This window comes from Sus scrofa, chromosome 3, assembly GCF_054392235.1.
Source record: "Sus scrofa isolate SSC_HxYL_T2T_F1_AM1 chromosome 3, Sscrofa_HxYL_maternal_Yorkshire_Landrace_v2.0, whole genome shotgun sequence".
Lineage (NCBI taxonomy): Eukaryota > Metazoa > Chordata > Mammalia > Artiodactyla > Suidae > Sus > Sus scrofa.
Window position 1 is genome coordinate 9638397 of NC_139385.1, and position 25576 is coordinate 9663972.

The 25576-nt window shown below is 45.6% G+C and overlaps 1 protein-coding gene, 1 long non-coding RNA gene and 1 pseudogene across 20 annotated transcripts in view; 1 reads left to right on the plus strand and 2 right to left on the minus strand.

Moving 5' to 3' along the window:
* Positions 1-17604, plus strand: part of PRKRIP1 (PRKR interacting protein 1) — a 37597-nt gene extending 19993 nt beyond the window's left edge. For 2 of the 13 annotated variants that reach the window (XR_014840216.1, XR_014840223.1), the window contains exons 6-8: positions 9199-10063; positions 10460-10706; positions 11524-14668. Coding sequence is in view for 1 of the 13 variants with exons in the window: in XM_005661936.4 (XP_005661993.2) it covers positions 9199-9305 (107 nt within the window). In the remaining 12 variants the exon portion in view is untranslated. Of the gene's footprint in view, positions 1-9198; positions 14669-17244 lie in introns of those variants that run through there. The other 11 variants (XR_014840211.1, XR_014840221.1, XR_014840220.1 and 8 more) reach the window with 9 other exon arrangements.
* LOC102167970 (NADH dehydrogenase [ubiquinone] 1 alpha subcomplex subunit 13 pseudogene) lies at positions 3001-6624 on the minus strand (annotated as a pseudogene).
* LOC110259892 (uncharacterized) overlaps positions 10135-25576 on the minus strand; it is a 47341-nt gene continuing 31899 nt past the window's right edge. For 2 of the 7 annotated variants that reach the window (XR_014840226.1, XR_014840227.1), the window contains exons 2-9: positions 21981-22207; positions 21464-21599; positions 18110-18251; positions 17330-17426; positions 14824-14901; positions 13584-13700; positions 13403-13476; positions 10135-12924 (exon numbers count right to left, since the gene is read on the minus strand). This is a non-coding gene — a long non-coding RNA (uncharacterized LOC110259892). Of the gene's footprint in view, positions 13339-13402; positions 13477-13583; positions 13701-14823; positions 14902-17329; positions 17427-18109; positions 18252-20382; positions 20517-21463; positions 21600-21980; positions 22208-25576 lie in introns of all 7 variants that reach the window. The other 5 variants (XR_014840230.1, XR_014840229.1, XR_014840231.1 and 2 more) reach the window with 4 other exon arrangements.

Here is a 25576-nt window from a genome sequence, read left to right on the forward strand (position 1 = left end):
CACCAGCTTCTTTCCAAAAGAGTGGTACCCGTTTCTGCTGCCATCAGCAATGTGCCATGCTGCACACTTTGCCATGTCCTTGCCAGCACTGGCTTTAAAAATTATTCCTCCGCATGGAGAAAAATGCGACATCGGAGCAAGTCAAGCTCTTCCTGAGGCCTTAGTAAAAACCTTAGAAAATTACACATCCAGATCTGGCAGGACTCTGCTAGCAGCCTCCACTCTCTTCCCACCCCAACCCCCACACCACCCACCTTGTACAGCCTCCAGAGCTTTGGTTTTTTTGGAGGGGCCGCACCCACAGCATATGGAAGTTCCCAGGCTAGGGGTCTAATCAGAGTTGCAACTGCCAGCCTGCGCCACAGCCATGTAAGATCCAAGCCACATCTGTCACCTACACCACAGCTCACAGCAACACCGGATCCTTAACCCACTGTGTAGAGCTAGGGATTGAACTCGTGTCCTCATGGATACTAGTCGGGTTCATTACCCCTGAGCCACAATGGGAACTCCCAGAGCTCTTTTTTTTTTTTTTTTTTTTAAAGGGCTGCACCTACGGCATATGGAAGTTCCCAGGCTAGGGGTCGAATGGGAGCTACATCTGCTAGTCTACACCACAGCTACAGCAGTGTGGGATCCGAGCCGCATCTGCGACCTACACCACAGCTCACCACAATGCCGGATCCTTAACCTGCTGAGCAGGGCCAGGGATCGAACCTGCATCCTCACAGATGCTAGTCAGATTCGTTAACCGCTGAGTGATGATGGGAACTCCCCAGAACTCTCTTTAAAATGTAGTTTGGAGGAGTTCCCATTGTGGTTCAGAGGGTTTAGTATCCCTGTGGATGCAGATTTGATCCTTTGCCTCGCTCTGTGGGTTAAGGATCTGGCTTTGCCACAAGCTGCAGCAGAGGTTGCAGAGATGGCTCAGATCCAGCGTGGCTGTGCTGTGGTGTAGGCCTGCAGCTGCAGCTTCAATTCAACCCCTAGCCTGGGAACTTCCATATGCCTCAGGTGCAACCTAAAAAGATAGATAGATAGATAAATAAATAAATAAATAAATGTGGGTTGGATTGTCATTTGTTCTACTTGCATATTAATAATACTTAGCACTTACTGAACATTGATTATGTAGCCTCAGTTCTGAGTGCTTTGCAGGTATTAGCCCATATCGTCTTCACAGTGGCTCTGTCATAGGCTCTGATGTTCTCCCCCTTTTACCATGAGGGACCTTAGGGACCATAAGGTAACGGCACCTGCAGCACTAGGGGGAGTGAGTGACAGGCTGGCATTTGATCTCAGTGTCTCCACTGGCCTTGTGCTTACCTACAAGGTGATCTTGCTTGAAACCTAGTCAGCAGCCCTTTCAGGTCTCTCCACCGTTTTTGTCTGGTCACTCCCTTCCAAGTGGCCTCTGCTCTTACCAAGCTTACGCTTGTGTTCTTCTGCCTCTGCAGGAGCTCAGGCCTCTGTGCTCTTTTCCTTTTTTTTTTTTAATGTGGTCTCTTTAGGGCCACACCTGTGGCACATGGAGGTCCCCAGGCTAGGGGTCTAATCGGAGCTGTTGCCACCAGCCTATGCCACAGCCACACAGGATTTGAGCCACATCTGCAGCCTACACCACAGCTCATGGCAATGCCAGATCCTTAACCCACTGATCGAGGCCAGGGATTGAACCCAAAACCTCATGGTTCCTAGTCCGAATTCATTTCTGCTGCGCCATGACGGGAACTCCGCTCTTTTCTTTTTCATGCTGCCTGACTCCTGACTCCCCATCGCCTGGAAAGCTTCTCCTCATCTTGCACCTTCCTCTCTTTGTAACGCCTTTCCTGACCTCCCGACCTCCACCTTGCTCCTGGAGGGTTTTGCACATACTTGGTCATAGAATCTGCCAAGTCACATAATATGCCCATCTCTTCAGTTGCAATCTCAGTTCCATGAGGGTAGGCAATGTCTTTTTTTTTGTTTTTAATTAAAAAAACTTTGTTTTGAGAATGGTTTTAGATTTACAGAAACACCGTGAAGATAATAAAGTACAAAGAATCCCTTTATACAGTTTCTCCTGCTGTTAACATCTTCAGTTAATGTGGTTCATTTGTCACAATTAATGAACTTATAGTGATACACATAGTAGCTGAGACTATCCTTAATTTTTACCTCATGCTTTTTTTTTGTTCCAGAATCGCATCTAGGATATCACATTACATTTAATCAGCATGTATCCTTAGGCTCCTGTTAGCTCTGACAGTTTTTCGGTCTCTGTTTTGATGACTTGAGAGTTTTGAAGGTCAAGTGTTTCTGTAGAATGTCCCTCGGTTGGGATTTGTCTGCTGTTCTTCTCATGATTGGACTGGAGTTAGTTCTTTTGGGGAGGAGACTGCAGAGATAAAGTACCATTCTTAGGTCCGGGCTGGATGCTTGTCAGGATGACTTGTCACGGTTGACGTTGCCCTTGATCACCGGCTCAGCCAGTGCCCATCAGGATTCTCTGCTGCAAAGTTAGCTTTTCTCCCCGCTTAAAGATTGGGGGGTTATGCACCCCCTCCGGGAGGGCAGAGTACCTACATAAGGTATCTGAAATTCTTGTGCACAGATCTGTCGACTCTCCCTGATTTTTCTTTTCAAATATATTTTTTTGTTATAGTTGATTTACATCCCGTATTTCTTTATATCAGTATGGACTCTGGGATGTTTATTTTGTACTTGGGGTTTAATCCAGTACCGTATTTCCTTGCTCAGGTTGTTCCAGCTTTGGCCACTGGGAGCTCTTGTGTTTGGCCCTTGTGTCCCTTTTACATACTCCCATCATTGTGGGATTTGGGTTTTTTTTCCTAACAGCACTTCCTTACTTCCCAGTACTGCAAGATAGTCCAGACTTATCTTGTATGTTTCCTGCCCCTAACCTAGAATCAGCTGTTTCTTTAAGACTGCTGTTTATTTTTATTGGAAAATGCAGTAATTTTGTTGAATTGCCAAATGACTTGAACGTGCACCGAATTCCTAGGTCTCTCCTCTTGGAGAGTGGTGCTTCTGGGCCCCAACAGCCTGTCTCCTACACACAGGAACTGATTGTGTTTACTCTTAAATGGGGACTGTGTTTTCAGGAGCCTGTCAGCTACAAGGAGTGCTCTGACCCTCCTCTGTTAATCAGCATTTCAGGCATCCAGAACCCCCTTCCACAAACATCCAGGTTAAGGAGTATTTTACTGTTTAAGATCAGAATTGAAGATCAGATCCTATGCTCTCTTCCTGCTGTCTTCAGATATGTGTGGGTGGATATGGATGGTGGTTCCTAGAGAGGCTTGAGGCTGATAGAGTATGACTTAGTTCTGGAACAAAATAGAAATAACCAGTGGTTTTGGCCTTGGAGCCCAGGTTCTAGAGCAGAGCTCCAGGCTGGTTGGTATATGGAGAATGGACTACACCTGGCAGAGACCCAATCCCCTCACCTTTGGGGTGGATACTGAGTGCCCACGGCCTTGGACCAGTTGCCCCACGTGCCATAGAAATATCCTTTTCGGGGAGTACTGCCTTGGGAGTCCAGGGAGCGCAGATATGTTTTTCATCCATCTCAGATTTTTCACTCATTCTCTCAGTATCATCATGTTTTCTTTTTCAATTTTTTAAAATTATAGTTGATACACAGCATTGTGCCAATTTATGCTGTGACAGTGACTCAGTTAAACATATACATTCTTTTTTATATTCTTTTCCATCATGGTCCATCCCAGGAGATTGTATGTAGTTCCCTGTGCTCTACAGTAGGACCTTGTTGTTTATCTATTTTAAATGAAATAGTTTGCATCTACTAACCCCAAACTCCCAGTCCATCCCTCTCCCTTGGCAACCACAAGTCCATTCTCTATGTCTGTGAGTCTGTTATGTTTTATAAATAGGTTCATTCGTGCCATATTTTAGATTCCACATGTAAGTGTATCATAATGGAATTTGTCTTTCTCTGACTTCACTTAGTGTGATAATCTCTAGGTCCATCCATGTTGCTGCAAATGGCATTATTTCATTTTTGTGTGTAGCTGAGTAGTATTCCGTTGTGTATATGTACCATACCATCTTTGTCTGTTCATCTGGTGGACATTGAGTTGTTTCCAAGTCTTAGCTATTGTGAGAAGATGTGGATGCATGTGTATTTTTGAAAAATAGTTTTGTCTGGGTATATTCTCAGGTGTGGGATTGCTGGATCATATTGGTAATTCTATTTTTAGTTTTCTGAATAGTGGTTGTACCAACTTACATTCCCACCAATAATGTAGGAAGATATCCTTTTCTTCATACCCTCTCCAGCATTGTTATTTGTGGATTTATTAATGATGGCCATTCTGACCAGTGTGAAGTGGTACCTCTTTGTAGTTTTGATTTGCATTTCTCTAATAAGTAGTTATGTTGAACATTGTATCATGTGCCTACTGGCCATCTGTGTCGTCTTTGGAGAAATGTCTATTTAGGTCTTCTGCCCATTTTTTGATTGGATTGTTTGGGAGTTTTTTATTGTTAAGTTTTATGAGTTGTTTGTATATTTTGCAAATTAGGCCCTTGTCGGTGGCATCATTTGTAGATGTTTTCTCCCATTCCTAGGTTGTCTTTTCAGGTTTCTTTTTATGGTTTCTTTTGCTGTGCAAAAGCTTGTAAGTTCGATTAGGTCCCATTTGTTTATTTCGTTTTTATTTCTATTGCCTTGGTAGACTGACCTAATAAAAATAAAGCATTTGTACAATTTATGTCAGACTGTGTTTGGCCTATGTTCTTCTTGAGGAGTTTTATGGTATTAAGTCTTAGGTTTAAATCTTTAAGCCATTTTTAGTTTACTTTTGTGCATAGTGTGAGGGCGTGTTCTAATTTCATTGATTTACGTGCAGCTATAGTTCCATATAAATTTTTAGATTATTTGTTCTAGTTCTGTGGAAAATGTCATGGGTAATTTAATAGGGATCACATTAAATCTGTAGATTGCTTTGGGTAATATGGCCATTTTTACAATATTAATTTTTCCAATCCAAGAACAGGGGCTATCTTTCCATTTCTTTGAATCCTCTTTAATTTCCCATATTAACATTTCTAGTCTTTCATCTCTTTGGTCAGGTTTATTCCTAGGTATTTTTTTATGTGATTTTAAAAGTTTGTCTTGTTTTTTGGGTTTGTTTTGTTTGTTTGCTTTTTTTTTTTTTTTTTTTTGCTTTTTAGGGGTGCATTTGAGGCATATGGAAGTTCCTAGGCTAGGGGTTGAATCAGAGCTACAGCTGCCAGCCTACATCACAGCCACAGCCACTTGGGATCTGAGCTGCATCTGCAACCTATACCACAGCTCAAGGCAATGCCAGATCCTTAACCTACTGAGTGAGACCAGAGATCGAACCTGCATCCTCATGGATCCTAGTTGGGTTCATTAACCACTGAGCCATGAAGGGAACTCCCTAAAAGTTATTTTTTACATTTCTTTTCTGCTATTTCATTGTTAGTATACAGAAATGCAACCAATTTCTGAATGTTCATCTTATATCTTGCTACTTTGCTGAATTTATCAGGCCTAGTAGTTTTTGTGTGGAGTCCTTAGCATTTTCTATATATAGTATCATATCTGCATGTGATGACAGTTTTACCTTTTACCTTCCAATTTGGATACCTTTTATTTCTTTTTCGTTTCTGATTGCTGTGGCTAGGACTTCTAATATTATGTTGAATAGAAGTGGTAAGATTGGGCATCCTTGTCTTATTCCAGATTTTAGCAGGAAGGCTTACAGCTTTTTTCTATTTAGTATTATATTGGTGGTGGGTTTGTCATAAATGGCCTTTACTATGTTGAGATGTGTTCCTTCTATACCCACCTTTAGAAGTGTTTTTATTATGAATGGATGTTGAATTTTTCAGATGCTTTTTCTTTTTTTACTTTTCTTTTGTTAACGTGGTGTATACATTGATTTCCATGTGTTGAACCATCCTTGAAAATGAACTTGAGATGAATCCCACCTGATCTTTTTTTTTTTTTTTTTTTGGCCCATATCCAGAGTGTTTATTCTCTCCAGTGGGGAGGGGGGTGGGGTCTGCTGTCCTGAAGCGGGCGGGCTCCTGCGTGTACCATATGAAGCCATAGGTGGCATTGAGAATCTCCTCATTGGTGTGCAGCCATAGAGCTCACCCATCATTGGGGTGACCCAGTGCGTTGTGTGGAACACAGACTCGCCCACCTTCCTGTCGGCACATCCTTCAGGATGATTGCCGCCTCCTCCAAGTTCTCCCGAAGCGTCTGGAGAATTCTCCGGTCCTTCTCTGCCTGAAACAGAGGCCTCAGTGTCCTCAATCTGCAGGCGCCTGCACTCACGGTTCCACTTCATCGTGCTCGGTTATCCGAAGAGCAAGGTCCCGATGCCCACAGCAAACATGCATAGCCCGACAGTCCTCAACGTGGGAGCTTCGGCTTGTAGTCGATAGGGTCCCCGGGCGGGAGCATGTCCTGCTTCACCTTCGACGCCGCCATGCTCACTGGCCTATACACCTTTGTTTTGGTGGTATCTTTGGTTTTCGTGTTAGGGTGTTATGTCTTTGGGAGTGTTCCTTCCTCCTCAGTCTTTTGTAAAAGTTTGAAAAGGATCAGTGTAAGTTTTCTTTGTATGTTTGGTAGAATTTGCATGTTAAGCCATCTGGTCCTGGACTTTTGTTTGTACAGAGTTGTAAAATTATATATTTTATTTCACTTATAGTGATTGGTCTGTTCAGATCATCTGTTTCTTTTTGATTCAGTTTTGGTGGGCTGCATGGTTCTAGAAAGTTTTCAGTTTTTCTAGGTTGTCAAATTTGTTGGCATATAATTGTTCATGGTATTCTCATGGTTTTTTGTATTTGTGTTATCAATTGAGATTTCTCCTTTTTCATCTACTAGTTTACTTGGGTTTGCTCTCTCTCTTCTTGGAGAGCCTGGCCAGAGGTTTGTCCTTTTTTGGGGGGAGGGTCTTTTCTAGAGCCGTACCCGCAGCATATGGAGGTTCTTAGGCTTAGGGGTCTAATCGGCGCTGTAGCCGCCAGCTGCACCAGAGCTACAGCAATGCTGGATCCGAGCCATGTTTGCGACCTACACCACAGCTCACAGCAGCACCGGATCCTAACCCACTGAGCAAAGCCAGGGATCAAACCGGCAACCTCATGGTTCCTAGTCGGATTCATTAACCACTGAGCCACAACGGGAACTCCTGATTCCCTTGTTGACTCATTGGTTTTTTAGTAGCATGTTGTTTAGTCTCCATGTAGTCATTTTATTTCCCATTTCTTAAGTGTTGGTGAAATACACGTAACAGAAAACTTATCTTAACCACATTTAAGCGTGTAGTTCAGTGGTACTAAATACATTCATATTGTTGTGCAGCTGTTATCACCATCCGTTCCCATAACTTTCCATCTTGTAAAGTGAAAACTATACCTGCTAAACAGCAGTTCCACATTCCTGGCTTCTGCCACTGCCCTTCTACTTTCTGTCTGATTTGATGACTCTGACTATGTCCTGTAAGAGGAATCAAGTTCACTCAGTATAACGTTGTCAGGGGTCATCTGTGTGTCGTAGCCTGGGTCAGAATTTCCTTCCTTTTTAAGGCTGAGTCGTTGCACAGTGTGGGTAGACCAGTTTTGCTTATCCATTCAGAATGTTCATCTCATTTTTTTTCCAGCTCATTTTTCTTTTGCTTCAGTTTGCTCACGCACTGCCTTTCCGCAGACAATGTAGGCAGAGGCTTAAAAGTCAGATAGTCTAGGTTTGAATCCTGGGGCCTGGTTTTTACTGATTATGAGACCTTGATGAACAAATTACTTAAGCTCTCTGAGCTTCCCTCCTCATCTGTGAAATGGATACAGAGTCGGGATCCTCATCTCAGAGGCTGTTGTTGGAATTAAACAAGATACTAAGTGTATGCACAGGCCTAGCGCAGCGCCTGGCACACAGGGGTCTACCAGCACTCAAATCTTAGCTGGTAGAAGATGCTCACCATTTGTACTTTCAGAACTTTTTGTTGACAGGAGATTGAGAAAGGAGGAAAATCCTACATTAACGAAATCCTAGAGACGATTTCAACCCCTTGCCATGTTTGCTCTTTAGTGTCCCGTACGAGGTGGTGAGGGTGAATTTTAGATGTCCTTCCCCCCCCCCCCCCCGCCTCCCATCTTGAAGCTTTTTGGCGACGGGGGGGCTCGGGAGTGCTGGAGTGAGTTCCTACGTGACTGCAGGAGGAGGCTGGCTGTGTCTGCACGTGGCCGCCCAAGGAGGACTGTGGGCCGCCTCTGGGCTCGGCTCTGCCTCCTTCCAACTCTTGCCCACTGCCCTGCTCCCAAGACGAGGGGAGGGGGAGTTGGGAACAAGCTGTCTTTGTGCTCTGCTTTAGGCCAGCCCAGCTGCACTGTGGGTACCAGCACACGGGACTCAGAGCTGCACATGGAGCGTCAGAGAGAGGGTTTCTGGGGCTGTGGGAAGAGCCGGGTGGCTGGCATATTTGTTGTGGGCAGAACCCTCTGCTGTGGTTTTGAAAATCCTCTCACACACTGGGGTGAGATGGCAGCAGGGGTGTTTTCAGCCTGACGTTAAATGCTAAGGGGCTGCTGAGGACATCACCTGCCAAAGTGACAGGCTTGGGGGGGTACTTAGAGAAAGTGGTGAGGCCTGATTTCTGGGGCATCAGAATCTCATATGTGCTGGACCTTTTTGTAAGGAAGAGGTCCACCCCCCAGCAGCGGTCTGTCAGTTCTGTGCCTGGCCCTTTATACCCAGGACTAAATGGACCTGAGAACTCTCGGGCTTCTCACTGTAAAGTCCAGGAATGACTGGTTCCTGCGTTCTCCTCAGCAATCCTTTTTTTTTTTTTTTTTTTTTTTTTTTTGTCTATTGTCCTTTTAGGGCTGCACCCGCAGCATATGAAGGTTCCCAGGCTAGGGGTCGAATCGGAGCTGCAGGTGCCGGCCTATGCCACAACCCTAGCAACAAGGAGCCAAGCCACGTCTGCAACCTACAGCACAGCTCATGGCAATGCCAGGTCCCCCATCCCCTGAGCAAGGCCAAGGATTGAACCTGCGTCCTCATGGATACTAGTTGGGTTTGTTAACCACTGAGCCACGATGGGAACTCCCTCTGCAGTCCTTTCTTAAAGCACCCCCTTGATTCTCTGAGGGAATGTGTAGATCTCTAATCGAAATGTCCTGTGGTTACAGGATCCAGTCAGTCCCAGGAGCAGCTGTCCAGTAGCTCAGAGGAGGCATCTGGAACGGAGGAGGAGGAGGCGGCGGCGGCCGAGCCCAGCTTCATCATGGGGCGATGAGGATGTTGTCTGCAGCAGCTGTTGAGGCCTGTGACCAGGACCTCAGAAAATCATCCTCCACGGGCCCCGAGGGGAAGGGAGCCTCTGTTTGCAGCTCACTTTCCCTCCCAAAGCCGTGCTTGCAGAAGCAAGTAGGCCCCCACCCCCAGGGCTCGTCGTCCCCTGTCCGCAGGACTCGGCAGGACTCGGCCCGGCCCGTGGGAGAGAGGACTGTCTCCTGACACTGCCAAGGGCCCGGCCGGGGTCACAGACGTTTCCGCTAAAGGGGAAGCTGTCTTGCCTGTTCCTCCAGTGCCTGTTCTCATGTAACTGAACAGTGATGAGTTTGGGGCTGGTTTCTGTGAAAGGAATGTTTTAGTAAAAAACAGAAAAACTTCAGGTTTTGTTGAGACCTGTGAAATGCTGATGACAGAAGCAGTAGAGAAGGCTGGGGGATGACAAAGGAGGGCCTGTTTCTCAGACTTGGTGAAGGAGATGGCCTAGGCCCTGGTGCCAACGCACACTGCAGGGTGCGTGACCGCCCTTTCCTTCAGCCGAGGGTGCCCTGCAGCGGGAGACGTGGGACTTAACCAGGGCCTCAGCAGAACGGAGGACCTGGATGTGTGCAAAGAGCTTGGGGAAACCTCTGGAGACACGGAAAGCAGCAGGTAGAGAGGCCCGGCAGGGCCGGACCAGAGCGGAGCGGGTGGCCTGGGGGATCCTAGCTGCACTGCAGGGGAGGCGGATGCAGTGGCCAGCAGCTGCATCTTCATCCCGAGGTAAGAGGGGAGCGCAGCAGAAATCGGGAGCTTATGTGGACAGCCTTTCAGCCAGCAGGAGGAAGAGACGGTTTCTAAGTAGAGCCTTTGCTCTTTTTTTTTTTTTTTTTTTTTTTGCTATCTCCCAAGTTTCTAAGGCTATTTTGTGCCTTTTATGGAGTTACAGAGAATTAAGGAAATAGTGGTTTTGAGTGAAGGGAAACTGAAAGATACATCTTTTCTTGATTTCCCGGACCCCACCCTGAGCCATGTGACATCTGTGATAACGTCTGGGTTTCCACAGCTCAAGTCAACAGGAATTTTTCTTTCCTAGGAAGCCGAAATGGAAAGTCATTCCTCATAAATTAGCGCATGCCCTGGCTCTACCTTTTAGAAGCCGTGTTTCTCTTTCCTCAGGGACTGGCGGGCCAGCTTTGTGTGCTCCTGTCTTTGAACCGTTGGATTCCCCCAAAGTGTGTCCTAAGTCCTGCTTTGAGTCTGCAGCCCGGATCCTGGGGGCATTCCCTCCCGCTGGAGGCTGTAGCTCTGGGTTTCAGTTCCGACACTGCCTCCGATGAGACGGGGAACTCTGGGCAAGTCACTTCCTGCCTCGGCCCTGTGCCAAGATCTGGACGAGACACCACAGCATGTGGATGCTGGACAGGTGGGTGAACGGCTAGACAAATGGGAGGGTGCCAGACTGGATGTTTGTGTTTTCACCTTTACTCCATGTCTGAGGGGGGTGTTCAAGGAGGGACTATCCTCCCGCAGTTTGGGTTAAGGGGTGAGCAGTACCTTAGATGGATGGACTCTCTCTGTGATCAAGCAGAAGCTTGCATCTGCTTGCCCAGCATGCCCAACAGAGCCAGGTGACTGCAGTGACCTAACGTACAGTTTATTGCAGGGGGTCAGGCCTGGAGAAGGGGCAGCTGGTGCTCAAAAGACCCACACTCCCTGCTGGCTTTCAGCGAAAGGCTTTTAAAGACGGGGAGGGCGAGGGTCACAGGGTGGTGATCAGCTCAGCTGCACTTCCGACTGGTGGATGGTGAGTAACTGGGTACTGGTTCAGGAAGCTCAGCCGTCGGCCTTCGGGTTCCAGCCAGTCTGGGATCTCTGTGCTGGTGGTCCACGTGCAATAGCCCCACCCTTGAATTGTTTTGCTGATATGATCTACAGCCCTTGAGGAGGAACTAAAGGTCCTTGACTTGGTTTTACGGCCAGAGGTTTTCTACAAACAGGGGACTTGGTGGAGGTGGCGGTGTCTGCCTCTAGGAAGGCCTGTAGGATCCTGCTCGCTTTCAGTCCCCTCTTTAATACGCCACAGTCCTGAGGGGAACGGGCAAGGGACTGCTCGGGCTACTTCCTGCTGACTGAGGGCAAGGTCGCTTGTTCAGGATTCAAGGAGCCACCGACGTTCACTTGAAAGAATTCTCGAGTTGCTTTGTAATATGAAAACTACCTTTCTCTTTGCTTTGTCACAGCACCTGGACAAACATTTGAAAATTAGTAGACAGATTACAGTGAAGATAATGATCAAAATGCACCCTCTTCCCATGCCAGATGCCAACCAGGAACGTAAGGTTTGGAGTGGGTCCTCTCGGTCTGTACACTCCGCAGCCACGCAGCCCCTTCAGTTCTGAGCTTCCGGTTCTCCAGAGGCATTGATGTATACCTAACAGGAGCTGCCGGCCCCTACCCGTCCTGTGGTGGTGGTTGTCAAAATATAATTTAATTTAAAGCAATTTTATTAACCAGTACCGTTCTGACGGAAGAAGCTAGTGCCTTCTGGGAGGCTACTGCTGGAGCTGTCTCGTTGGTTATTTTTTCTACAGAGCAAGGTTTCATAGCTATAAGAGGACACCTTGAGACCGTCAGGTTTGCGGCTGCTACCATTGCTTTGAGAATGGCTGGGGGTGTCCTTGAGTCCAATACAGTTTAGACAGTTCAGGTTCTCGGTAATGTAGGGCCATGTCTGCAACCGTGTCCGTAATGGCCACCCAGATGGCATTGTGGGTGACGGAGCCGCAGTTCACTTCATTTGGACTTTTCTAAGTGCATTCTTGAATGCTTAAAGGGGATGTACCACATACGTGGGATAAACTAGAACGGCCTCCGTAAGGCAGAATGACTTCTCCATCCCTCAGTGTATGCAGGTTTCCGCTCTCACATTCCCTTTGCACATCCTCCTGTAGAAAGCATTGATCAGGGTGGCACTGCCCGCCCTGCATCCAGCGGTCCCTTGGTTCCAGGCCTCCACTTTGTTTCTGTGTCTCTGCCTCGCCGTCCCCGTGGGGGAGACGCATCAGAGCTGTGCTAACGGGGAAGCACTGTCCCCCACACAGTGTACAGCTGCTGTTCAGCAGACATGTCAGGCAAGCAGTGACGCGTGTTCCTCCTCACTAGAGAAAATGTTCTTTCTGTGCTGAATTTTGCAGTCAAAAGCATGATTAGAAATAGAACAATAACTTCCTATTTTGATACAGACAAACGGAGCACAGTTCAGCTGAATTAGGATGGATCTTACAGACCTGGTTCAGATTTCTTGGGTCAGCTGTCTGCCACTGCTGTTGTCTTCTTCTCATCCTCTGTTGCTGTTGTTTGAGGTCAGCAGTCCTTTCTCTAGACCAGTACAGTGCAGGAGTTATTTAAGAGTCAACTTCTTACAGTTTCACCGTGCATGAGCTACTGAAGAATACCTGCTAAGGGTCCTTTCACTGAGTTTGGAGAGAGTGCTGTCTTTTCCAGTACATATAATGTCCTGGTTGTGGATCATGGGACATCTTGTCTTCATCCAGAGAGTACCGTGATCAGCTTCAGAAAAAAGCTTAGACTATTCCTCTAATAACGTAAGTAAACTTTATAATATAGCAGCAAGGGGTTATCTTGTATATAGATAATACAAAACGTTAGTATCCACAAAGGTATATTATCAAAACACACACTCAATTACTCATTTCTACCAAAGCTAGCCAAATAAAGACGAATTTCTTTGCAAAGAAATAAGTCTGGTTACAATAAACTTGGCCTGATTGGTTACATAAGTGTAATTGATGGTATAGGAGCTTTTAAATTGTCTGGGCTAGAACTTTTCATAAGGAATATCAAATTGAACTTTTAAAAGACCTCTCAAGGCCAGGCAAGTTATATCCAGGACTTGCCCTCAGATTTTGCCTGCAATAGCTGTGGATTCGAGAGAATTCCTCTCTTCTCCAGGTCTCTAAAGTATCTTGATATTCCTGCTCCTCTAAGGAGGTGAGCTCCCTTATCCAGCTCTTGGGCCTCTGAGTTTCCAGTTTCTGGAGGGATCAGGTCAAGAGAAAAGATAAATGTTGCAGTTCCACTTGCAACGGTATAACTTACCAAGTTGTTATAAAGGGGTTTTTCTTATGTCTAGAAAAGCACGAATTAAAAGCCAGTCATAGTTCAGACAGAACCTGTAAAAATTATAACCCTTTTCATCAGTTCACTCAATTCTATGCAACTAATCCTTGGTCTTAAACAGTTTTAGGAAACCATCAGGGTTCCTATCAGAATTTCTCACCCAGTCCAGCAGTATGATCTGGCAGTTGTCAAAACTCTTGCACTTGTCAAAAAAGTCCTTCCTATGAATCTCCTTAAAGACGAAACATTTTTTGCAAAAGCGCCAGTGAAATACCATCTATTGAAGGACAAGACAGCACAGTTGAAGACTGATGACAGTGCAGTTGACAAAGAAGCTTAACTAGGCGGCTGTAACACACAACTTTTAAAGATGACAAGAACTATGACTGATAATACCAGGACGTATCCAAATTTTAGGAACTTCGTATAATTTCTAGAAGCCTTAATGACATTTATGCATAAAATGTTATCTCTGAAGTTGATCACTATGCACTTGATAATGCTTCCCGGGTAATGTAACACACCAAATAATCCCAAATTAGTTCACTTATTTCTTTCTCTGAGATGCCTCAGGGGCCCTTTGAACAGTCCCAGTGTTAGCTAAGGGTCAAGAGAACTCTTAGGACTTTTTTGTTTAGTGCCACACCCATGCATATGGAAATTCCTGGGTCAGAGATTGAATCTGAGCCGCAGTTGAGTCAATGCCAGATCCTTTAACCCACTGTGCCAGTCTGGGGATCCAACCTGTGCTTCTGCAGCAACCTGAGATGCTTCAGTCAGAATCCTAACCCACTGTGCCACAGCAGGAACTCCCAATTTAGAATTTGATTTGAAGTTTGTCAAAAATAGTTTTATGAAAAGACAGCCTACAGAATGGCAGAAAGTATTTGCAAATGATACGACCAGCAGGAGGTTAATTTCCAAAATATTTAAACACCTCAATATAAAAAATAAAAATAAAAATAAATGGGCGGAGGATCTAAATAGGCATTTCTCCAAAGAAGACAACTGACAGCCAGAAAGCACATGCAAAGATGTTCAGCGTTGCTGATGCTTAGAGAAAGGTACATCAGAACTGCAACGAGGTATCACCTCACACTGGTCGGAATGGGCAGCAGCCAAAGGGAGGCAGACAGGAAATGCTGGAGGCGGGGTGGAGAAAGGGAACCCCCCTGCCCTCGAAAGGGAATGTAGTCCTGCAGCCACTATGGCAGACATTACGGAGGTTCTCGAAAAAACTAAAAACGGTTACCCTGTGATCCAGTGATCCCACTCCTGGGCATCTCTCTGGAGAAACCAGTAATCCAAAAAAAAAAAAAAAAAAATGCACGCACCCCTGTGTTCACAGCAGCACTATTTGCAATAGCCAAGACATGGAAACGACCTAAATGTCCACTGACCTGGATAAAGGTGTGGTGCATTTACACACAATACGGCTCAACCAGAACAAAGCCATTTGCAGCAACATGGAGATTACACTGTGTAAGAAAGAAAGACGTTATCACTTAGATGTGGAATCTAGAAAAATGCAAATGGACTTACAGAACAAGTAGATGCAGAAAACTAAAGATTACCTTTAAAAAGGAAAGATGAGGGATAAATTAGAAGATTAAATTGGATTAAAATATATAAACTATGACATAAAATAGATAATCACAAGAACCTTCTGTATAGCATAGGGAACTATCCTCATAATAACCTATAATGGAAAAGAATCTAAGAAAAATATGTATATTAGAGGTATCTATATAAATCACTGCTGTACACCTGAAATAAACACATTCTAAATTGTATTTCAGTAAAAAGTTTTAAAGACAAAGTTTAAAAACACTTGGTTCAAGTAGGAGCATAGGTTATTGTGAAACAATATTCACTTAACCAAAGTGACAAGGTTTCCAAGGCAAATACAGAAAGTTACAACAGATCACTTTAAAAAGAAACTGAATCTCACTAAAAGCAGCTCAGAAGTCCAAGACAACTCTCAGCTGAAAGCCAACCTCCAGTCTCGTAGCAGCTTTCTTTTACTGGCAAAATTTGACTTCATCTAATCTTAGCCACTTCTGACCAGGAACAAAACCCTTCTCCAGTTTTCTCTTCCACACCTTCCTGCAATCTTAGGAGTCTGTCCCTTGTTCTTTTCCCCATCCAGAAGCAACCAGCTCTACCACACATCCAGCATTCAGCAGAAATCTCCAGCTGTCATTCTTTCTTACTGACAACATACAGCGACTTTATATACCAAAGGGTTCCCGTGACTCTAGTAGTTTTTAATTACCTGTCACAGTTTTTAACCCTTGGCAGTTTTAATGGTGGAGTTCCTTGGTGACCTGACAGTTACGGGTTACCATTGTCTCTGCTGGGGTTCAGCATCAGTCCGTGGCCAGGGAAATTCCACATGCCTCAGGTGCAGCCAAAAAAACCCTCACCAGTCAACAAAATAAACAAAAAAACTAATTGCTAACAAAAGCCAAGAGGCAAACAATTGTGAAATGTTTGTTATACCAGCATTTTCTGATTAGTAAACTTACATTTTATAACCTAAAACATGGCGTAATTTCTTCAATACAAGTCATGTTTGGGTTCATTAATTCGTAAGACACAACTTACTGTCCTCTTATTGGAGCAAAACTAAAGTAGGTAAACAGACTTGTTTTAACCATCAGTTTTCCTGTATTTCCTCTTACTTAAAAATGATTTAAGCATTCATTTCACTTAATTGGGAAAAATACAAGTTAGCAAAAATCTGGAAGAGCTAAGAATTACTCAAGAGTTCACCCAAAATAATTTATTCCATTTATCTATAGGTCAATATCATACCAAATTAATCTGTTCTTGCTGACAAATTTTGCAACAGGGAAACTTATTTTCAGTAAACCTAAGTATTATACTTAATATAGATGACTCTAAAGATAGGTCAGTATTAAATCAAACAATACCTGGTATTAAAGTTAGTTGAATATTGAATATTCCCCAGATGACATGAAATTCATTTGGGTTAATTTCTATTTGTATTCCTGAGAATTGATGTAAGCACTTAATTTCCATTAAGCCAGTCAAATACAGCTCATGTACAAATTTTTAAAGATAGAACCAGATTCCATAGCTTCATTTTGAAACAGTTACAAATCAGAAATACAAAATGCATTAATTTATAAGAAGAGTTGGAATAAGTTTACGCGAGGTATTGTTTTTGTTTGTTTTTTTGTTTTTTGGTCTTTTTAGGGCCACACCCGCAGCATATGGAGGTTCCCAGGCCAGGGGTCGAATTGGAGCTGTAGCCACTGGTCTACGCCAGAGCCATGTCTTCGACCTACACCACAGCTCACGGCAACACCGGATCCTTTATCCACTGAGTGAGGCCAGGGATCAAACCGGCAACCTCATGGTTACTAGTCAGGTTCATTAACCCGCGACAGGAACCCCTCACTTGAGTTTTAAAGCCTTTTTGCTTTTCCTCTCAGTCTCAGATTCTACCAGTTAAGCTAAGACCATAGTCTCAGACACTGTGAGCTCTGTTCGCATTTCAAGGAAGTAAGAGTTATAACTTCATCCTTTTCCTTAGGAATGCTTTTGTTCCCTCCCAGAATTTTGAATCAAGGCAAATTTTTCTACCCGCATTTGCAAAAAAAAAAAAAAGTCAAGAGCTTTATCTTGGCCATCTTTCTCCAGAGTCTAAATGATATTGTGACCATGTGATATTATAACAAAGATGTCTTTCTTTTCATATAAGCATAGGTGAAAATTTCCCAATTTTTAAAAATACACCCTAGGGGACTACAGGTTGGAATGGAGCTCAGATTTCCCTTATTTTCATACACCAGGTATTAGCAGAAACAGATAAGAAGCAGGCAGCCCAGTGCTCAGAGGCCGCTCCGAGTCACAGTTCCCTAGCACGAGATTTCCTACCTGCCGTTCCAGGTAGGGCTACCAGTGAGCCTTGGTTTCACAGGGAGGTTCCCAGTTTACCACTCAGTGGTGCGGGATGGCTGAGGGATTCCTCCACCTGGAAGAGAAGATGCCAATTAAAACAGCATCTTGTGGGCATTCTCATTGTGGCAGAGGGAAAATGAATCCAACTAGTATCCCTGAGGATGCAGGAGTCACTTGGCTGTACAGCAGAAATGAACATCGTAAATCAACTGTACTTCAGTAGAATTTTAAAATAAACATTTGGCTCAAAACCAGACCAGCAAGTACTTTCTTCCCCCCAAAAGGTAACATTCCAATCAGGGCACCCAGCAGGGAAGAATAAATGCCCCGGCGTCGTCGCACCCACAGCGCCACTGCTCAGCAGTGGCGCCTCACAGGCCATCCCCAGAGCCTTGTTTCCATCACCCCAGGGTTGGAAGTGCCATGGGCAGGTGGCACCAAGGCGGCAGGAGGCTCTCAGAGCCGTCCCTGAGACAGATGCTCAGATACTGGACAGGAGCCCAGAGCTGCCAGGGACCAAGGTGCCACAGGCGAGATGCCCGCTCTGGACGGGAATCCCACCTGCGTCGCCAAAACCATTACTGAACTGGGCCGGTCTACGGACTCCCAGTTGTGATGAAGAAAAGTGCGTGCTGACGGGCACCAGACAGAACGGGCAGCTCGTGCTCCAAGGACCCAAACTCCCCGATGGCTTTCCTTCAGAGAAGGCTTGTTAAAGACAGAGGGAGCGTGTCACAGGGTGGGTGAGCAGCTCACGGATGATTTTTTCTGGTTGATGATGAGCTGGCGGGATGATTTGAGAATCTCAGTCATCAGCTCTGGGTTCCAGCTGGTCTGGCCTCTACGGGCTGATGGTCAGTATGCAGTTAACACCTTCCACCTGGTGGGGTCTTAGTGTCTGTAAAACAAGTCAAGGATGTGACTCAGGATATTATCTGTAAGCCCTTGAGAAACGAAAGGTCCTCGACTTTGTTTTAGGGCTGAGCCATTATTTTTGTCTTGCATGACTGCTTTCCTTGGTTTCTGCATTTTCAACATCTGATTAAGTTTGGTCTTTGGAACTCAGGGAAGCCTAGGAGAATAAAGCTTTTCTACCAATAAAAGGTGGGAGGAATGGTGGGGGGAGTGGCTGTCCCCAAGAAGCCACTGAGGGTCGGTCTCAGTTTCATTTCTCAGGAGTATCACTGGAGAAAAGGGAAGAATTGGATGTCATCAGTGAGAAGGGCATGACTGAGAGACACCCACCCCTCAAAAAACCAAAACGTGATTGAGGGAGAATTCTTAGGTATTGCCTTTCTGTTACCCAACCAGGATCATTTTGCCCAGCATACAGCAAGCCAAAACGCTGGTGCCAGGATTGCAGCAAAGAGAGGGTTTACTCACAGTGCAGCCAAGTGAGGAGAGAGACCAGGTTCTGGGAGGGAAAGGCTCCAGATAGTTACCGAGTAAAACATCCAGGCAGCCTGATGCCTGGGGGTCGTGAGGCTGCAATTGGCACTCTGCACAGGTGCAGCTAAGCTACAGGCGTCTGCAGCTTCAAAAATGGAGGTGCTTGTTTAGCACGATCTGAGGGTGGCCCTCTGACATCCAAAGGTCACCGAGTGGACACATGCTCAGGCCCAGCTGGAGGGTCATTGATCCTGTATGGTCCTAACCAGCTCAGCTCAAACCAGACAGAGCCAGCTCCAAGCTCCTGGGAAACAGGTGGGCCACTGTTAAGGCTCGTGCCGCTTGGAGGACATGCAAGTCTTAAAACAAATGACCTTCATCAGGGAAGGCAGATGAAATGGATTTGCCCGATTGTGACCCACCGTCCTCCCTATCTTTTGATCACTCTTCAATCTTGAGGGATGAGGGAGTGATGACCAGCCTGGCTACTTCCTGCTGATAAGAGGCTTAGAGCTAACAAGGGCTTGGTGAATGCAGCTGTTTAGCGCTCATCTGAAAACAAGCTAAATGTCTGTCGACAGAGGAACAGATAAAGAGGATGTGGTGCATATACAATCGAGTATTATTCAGCCATAAAAAGGAATTTTAAAATGCCATTTGCAGCAGCATGGATGGACCTAGAGATTATTGTACTAAGTGAAGTCAAATAGCATGCTATCGCTTGTATGTGGAATCTAATAAAAATGCGATGCAAATGAGCTTTTTATAAAACAGAAACAAACACAAAGATTCTGAAATCTAACTTGTTACAAAAGGGGAAATGGGGAGGAATTGGGACATTAGGATGAACACACTACATTATATAAAATGTTATGTAACATAGTTGACTAACCAAGACCTGTATAGCACAGGGAAATCTCAATATCCTGTAATACTTTACATGGGAAAAAAGAATGGCTGTGTCTGCAACAGACTCACTTTGCTGTATACCTGAAACTCATATAGTAAGTCCACTATAGTCCCATAAATTATTTAAATATTCTTTAAATCCAATAGAGTAACACAAATCTCCACTGAGCAGAGTGTGTGGCTTAGCCACTACTGGATTAGCATCTTCTATTGATTGGATCAATTGCTTTGAAGTCCTACACAAACCAGTATTTACCTGTGTCTGGTTTTTAGATCCATAAAGTTGGAGTAAGGTGGAGTTCCACTGTGGCTCAGTGGTAATGAATCCAACTAGTATCCAGGACATGGGTTTGATCCCTGGCCCTGCTCATTGGGTTAAGGATCCGGCGTTGCCATGAGCTATGGTGTAGGTCGCAGACACAGCTCGGTTCCCACGTTGCTGTGGTTGTGTATCAGCTACAGCTCTGATTCAACCCCTAGCCTGGGAACTTCCATCTGCCACGGGTGTGGCCCTAAAACAAGACCCCAAAAAAAGGAGTAAGGTGACCAGCAGGGATGTTTTAAATCATATTTGAGGAAGGCCCTTAGCAGGGATTGAATTTCACACTTTGCCTACCCTTTCCATGGCTGCTGCCTTAAGATTGGGATTTTGGCCTCAAGGCCGAGCCTCCTCTGTGCAGGCCTGGCTGGCTTGGCTTTGCTCACCCTTCTGCCCACACCTGTGGACTCACCTTCTGCAGCATCTCCTCCAGAATGGCTGCTGGCTCTTCCCCTGGAGGTCAGAGCACTACAGCCTGTGAGGCGTAAGCCTGCTGGGGTGCTCCTTTAGTGCCCACTCCTGTGACTGCCAGGGTAACCTGGGCATCTAGTTAGTAAAAGGGGAAGGGGGCGCTCAGGTACGAGTAGAAAGCTGTGCTTCGTGTGGGTCCTCCACCGTCTGACACTAGGGGCTGAGAAAAGGTTTGTCAAGGGTTCTCCTGATGCCCGAGTTACTCGCACTGTCTCAGAAGAAACTTTACTCAGTGTGGTATTTAAAACTGAGTACGGGGCCCGTTTGTGGTCACCTGGGGCTCCACATGGGAGATACTGACAGGCAGGTTTAAAGGAGCCTCTGGGCCCCGTCATCCTGGTCACTGCCTTTCTCAGCTTGGGCATCTGATGATGCCAGGGTTTACCTTCTTCAAGAGTCTTATTTGGAGTTCCCGTCATGGCACAGTGGTTAATGAATCCGACTGAGAACCATGCATGAGGTTATGGGTTCAGTCCTTGGCCTCGCTCAGTGGGTTAAGGATCTGGCGTTGCCATGAGCTGTGGTGTGGGTCACAGACGTGGCTCAGATCCTGCGTTGCTGTGGCTGTGGCTGTGGCTGGCAGCTGCAGCTCTGATTAGACCCCTAGCCTGGGAACCTCCATATGCTGCGGGAGCGGCTCAAAAAATGCAAAAAGACAAAAAAAAAAAAAAAGTACTTAGGAGTTCCCACTGTGCATCAGTGGTAACAAACCCAACTAATATCCATGACGACATGGGTTCGGTCCCTGGCCCTGCTCAGTGAGAGAAGGATCTCATGTTGCCATGAGCTGTGGTGTAGGTTGCAGATGCCACTGGGATCCAGCGTTGCTGTGGCTGTGGCATAGGCCAGTAGCTGCAGTTCTGATTCAGCCCCTAGCCTGGCAATTTCCATGTGCTATGGGTGTGGCCCTAAAAAACAAAACAACAACAAAAAAGGTGTCTTACTTAGGACTGGACACTCCTTTCTAGGAGCTGTTGGCAGTATGCACACTGGCAGGATCCCACTGCCAGATGCCCTGTTACCTTTTGCCGGGTCCCTTATGGGGTCCTGGGTTCAGTCCTGCTCTTGCCTTTGTTGAGGCAGCCAGCACCAGAGGCATCTGCTATTTCATTCTGTGTCATCCCCTTTTCTTCAGAACCAGGTCCCCGCCATTGGAAGCTTTAAAGGTGGTATCAAGAAGTCGAGATTAAAAAAACAAAACAAAACAAAACAAAAAAACCCTCAAGCGCCTTCTACCTTTTGCACTTTCTTCTGTATTAGGGGCACTCTATTCAACCGAAGTCATATTAACCATCTTTAAATTCTCTGGAGCTTCAGGGTCTCTATCTATATATTGCCTAAAGCTTTTCTTCTCCTCCCCCTCCCCCACCCCACCTGCTGCACACGGAAGTTCCTGGGCAAGGGATCAAACCCATGCCGGAGCCACAGCAGTGACAACACCAGGTCCTTAACCCACTCCCCCATAAGGAAACTCCCGCCTATAAGCTTTAAAATCTTGTCTAGAAATTCTGAAGGGTCCCCATTCGGTTTCTATATTACCTCCTGTAACGTCAGCAAGGCTCTGTTGCAGCAGCCCTGTCCCTAAGCCGGAGAGAACGCAGAGTTCACGATGCTCAAGGTATAGCCCATCTCCAGCACTCACATCCTGGGCAGGATCTGCTGCGGGCAGAACCACACTGGCAGCAGCCCAGACCCCACTGCCAGGGCTTCTCTAGGAAGCCAGTCCGCCTGCTCCTGGGCTTTATCCAGCACCACTCAACGTTCATCTGAAGGAAGGAGGGTATTTAATCAATGGTGAGCATCTGCCCAGGAGGGTGGTGGGTTGCAAACAAACAAACAAACAAACAAACAAAAAAACAAAACCAAAAAACCTATGAAGAAAGACTTTCCAGGAGTTCCTGTCATGGCTCAGCAGTTAATGATCCTGACTAGCATCCGTTAAGATGCAGGTTCAATCCTTGGCCTTGCTCAGTGGGTTAAGGATCCGGGGTTGCCATGAGCTGTGGTGTAGGTCGCAGACACGGCTCAGATCCTGCGTTGCTATAGTTGTGGTGTAGCCTGGCAGCCATAGCTCTGATTCGACCCCTAGCCTGGAAACCTCCATATGCCATAGGTAGAGCCCTGAAAGGCAAAAAAAGAAAAAGAAAAGGAAAGAAAAAGAACTTAAGGATCCATTTCAGGCCATTTTGCTCCAGAATCTAAAGGATATCGTGGCACAAACACCACAAAAAACCAGAGCCCCAGGCCTCCAACCCAGGTATGGAGTTGGAAAGTTCCATTTTCTAGCCAAATCCTGCCCAGTGGGCCTCCTCCCCAGGATCCGGACAGAAGGCCAAACAACAGAGGCACAGATGTATTAGCCAAAAGACCTCTTCCAAACCCGAACCCACCAAACCCAGCAAATTTCTTTGCTGCAAAACAAAACTATGTAATGGAGATGGGACCAAGATGGGGAGTAGAAGGACTGGAGCTCACCTTCTCAGTAACAACCAACTGCTGACAACCTTCAATAAAGTAGACAAAACTACCAAAAAAGATATCCTACACCAAAAGACAAAGAGGAGGGCCCATCAAGATGGTAGGAAAGGTGATTATGTGACATAAGCAACCCCATAACCACTGGGTCAGCCCACAGATAGGAAAGTAACTACATCACAGAGGCTCACCCATGGGGTGAGAGTTCCAAGCTCCACAACAGTTTCCTACACCTGGGGATCTGGCATTGGAGGAGGAGACCCCAGAGCATTTGCCATTGAGGGCCAGCAGGGCGTGTGCACGGGAGCTCCACAGGACTGGGGGAAACAGCGACTCTACTCTTGAAAGGCCCACACAGGCTGTCATGTGCACTAGGCCCCAGGGCAAAGCAGAGACTCCATAGGAATCTGGGTCAGACCTGCTTGCAGTTCTTAGAGGATCTCCTGGGAAAATGGGGTAACTGTAGCTCACTGTGGGGGAAGGACATTGGAGACAAAGTTCTCGGGAGCAATCACTATCATGAAGTACTCCAGAGCTGGCCATTTTGGAAAAATCTGGCCCCACCCATCAGGGCAGAGAAGGCCAAACCACAAACCAGGTAGGAACACAGCCCTACCCATCAGCAAACAGTCTGCCTAAAGACAACCCCCACCCCCCTGTGGCAGGCACACAGCCACCTCTACTCACACCCAGAGACAAAGCCTCACCCACCAGAGGGATAAGAATCAGTGCCACCTACTGATTGGCAGTCATGAGTCCCTCCCATCAGGAAACCTGCAACAAGCCCTGGTGCCAACTTCAGCCACAAGGAGGGCAGATATCAGAAGCAACAGAGGCTACAACCCTATTGTGTGCAAAAAGGAATCCACACTAAAAATCTATACAAAATGAAAAGGCAGAGAATTATGACTCAGATAAAGGAACAGGAGGGGGAAAAACAAAAACAAAAGAGAAAAACAGCTAAGTGATCTGGAGGTTACCAGCCTCTAAAAAGACTTTAGACCAATGACAGTAAAGATGATTCAAGATCTTGGAAATAAAAGTTGTTGTGGTGCAACAGAAACGAATCCAACTCGGAACCATGAGGTTGTGGGCTAGATTCCTGGCCCCGCTCAGTGGGTTAAGGATCTGGTGTTGCCAAGAGCTGTGGTGTAGATCACAGCTGTAGCTCTGATTCAACCCCTAGCCTGGGAACCTCCATATGTCGTGAGTGCAGCCCTAAAAAAGAAAAAAAAATCTTGAAAATAAACTGAAGGCAAAGATTGAACAAAGAAATAGAAAATTTAAAGAATAAGCAAGGAAGGAGTTCCCATCATGGCGCAGCAGCTAGCAAACTGACTACCATCCATGAGGACTCAGCTTCAATCCCTGGCCTTGCTCAGTGGGTTGACGATCCGGCATTGCCGTGAGCTGTGGTGTAGGTTGCGGACGAGGCTCGGATCCCGCGTTGCTGTGGCTCTGGCGTAGGCCGGTGGCTGCAGCTCCGATTCGACCCCTAGCCTGGGAACCTCCATATGCTGCAGGAGCAGCCCAAGAAATAGCTAAAAAGACCAAAAAAAAAAAAAAACAAACAAACAAACAAACCCAGAAAGTGTGAGAAGAGGAGGGTACAAATGTAGGACACTGGTGATGCATTTGCAATTAAGAGACCAACAACTTAAAACAATCTTGTGCATATACAGACTCCCTTATCAAAACTTCAGGGTAACTCAAAATAAAGAATCTACAAGATACGCACACAAATAAGAACAGGCAATCCACCACCAAAAAAGAAAACTATCGCCCAATATCATTGATGAATATAGATGCAAAAATTCTCAACAAAATCTTAGCCAACCGAATCCAACAACATATCAAAAAAATTATACACCATGACCAGATTGGGTTCATCCCAGGTTCACAAGGATGGTTCAACATACGCAAATCAATCAGCATCATACACCACATCAACAACAAAAAAGTCAAAAGTCATATGATCATCTCAATAGATAGACGCAGAAAAAGCATTTGACAAAGTCCAACATCCATTCATGATCAAGACCCTCGCCAAAGTGGGTATAGAGGGAACATTCCTGAATATAATCAAAGCCACTTATGATAAACCCACAGCAAATATAATACTCAATGGGGGAAAACCTGAAAGCCTTCTCACTCAAATCTGGAACAAGACAGGCATGCCCACTCTCACCACTGCTCTTCAACATAGTTTTGGAAGTCCTAGCCACAGCAATTAGACAGACAAAAGAAATAAAAGGCATCCATATAGGAAGAGAAGAGATCAAACTGTCACTGTATGCAGATGACATGATACTATACATAGAAAACCCTAAGGACTCAACCCCAAAACTACTTGAACTGATTAATAAATTCAGCAAAGTAGCAGGATATAAGATTAACATTCAGAAGTCAGTGGCATCTCTGTATACCAGCAATGAAATATTAGAAAAGGAGTACAAAAATACGTTACCTTTTAAAATTGCACCTCACAAAATCAAAAACCTCGGAATACACCTGACCAAGGAGGTAAAGGACCTATATGCCGAGAACTATAAAACTTTAATCAAAGAAATCAAAGAAGATGTAAAGAAATGGAAAGATATTCCTTGCTCCTGGATTGGAAAAATCAATATTGTAAAAATGGTCATACTACCCAAAGCAAT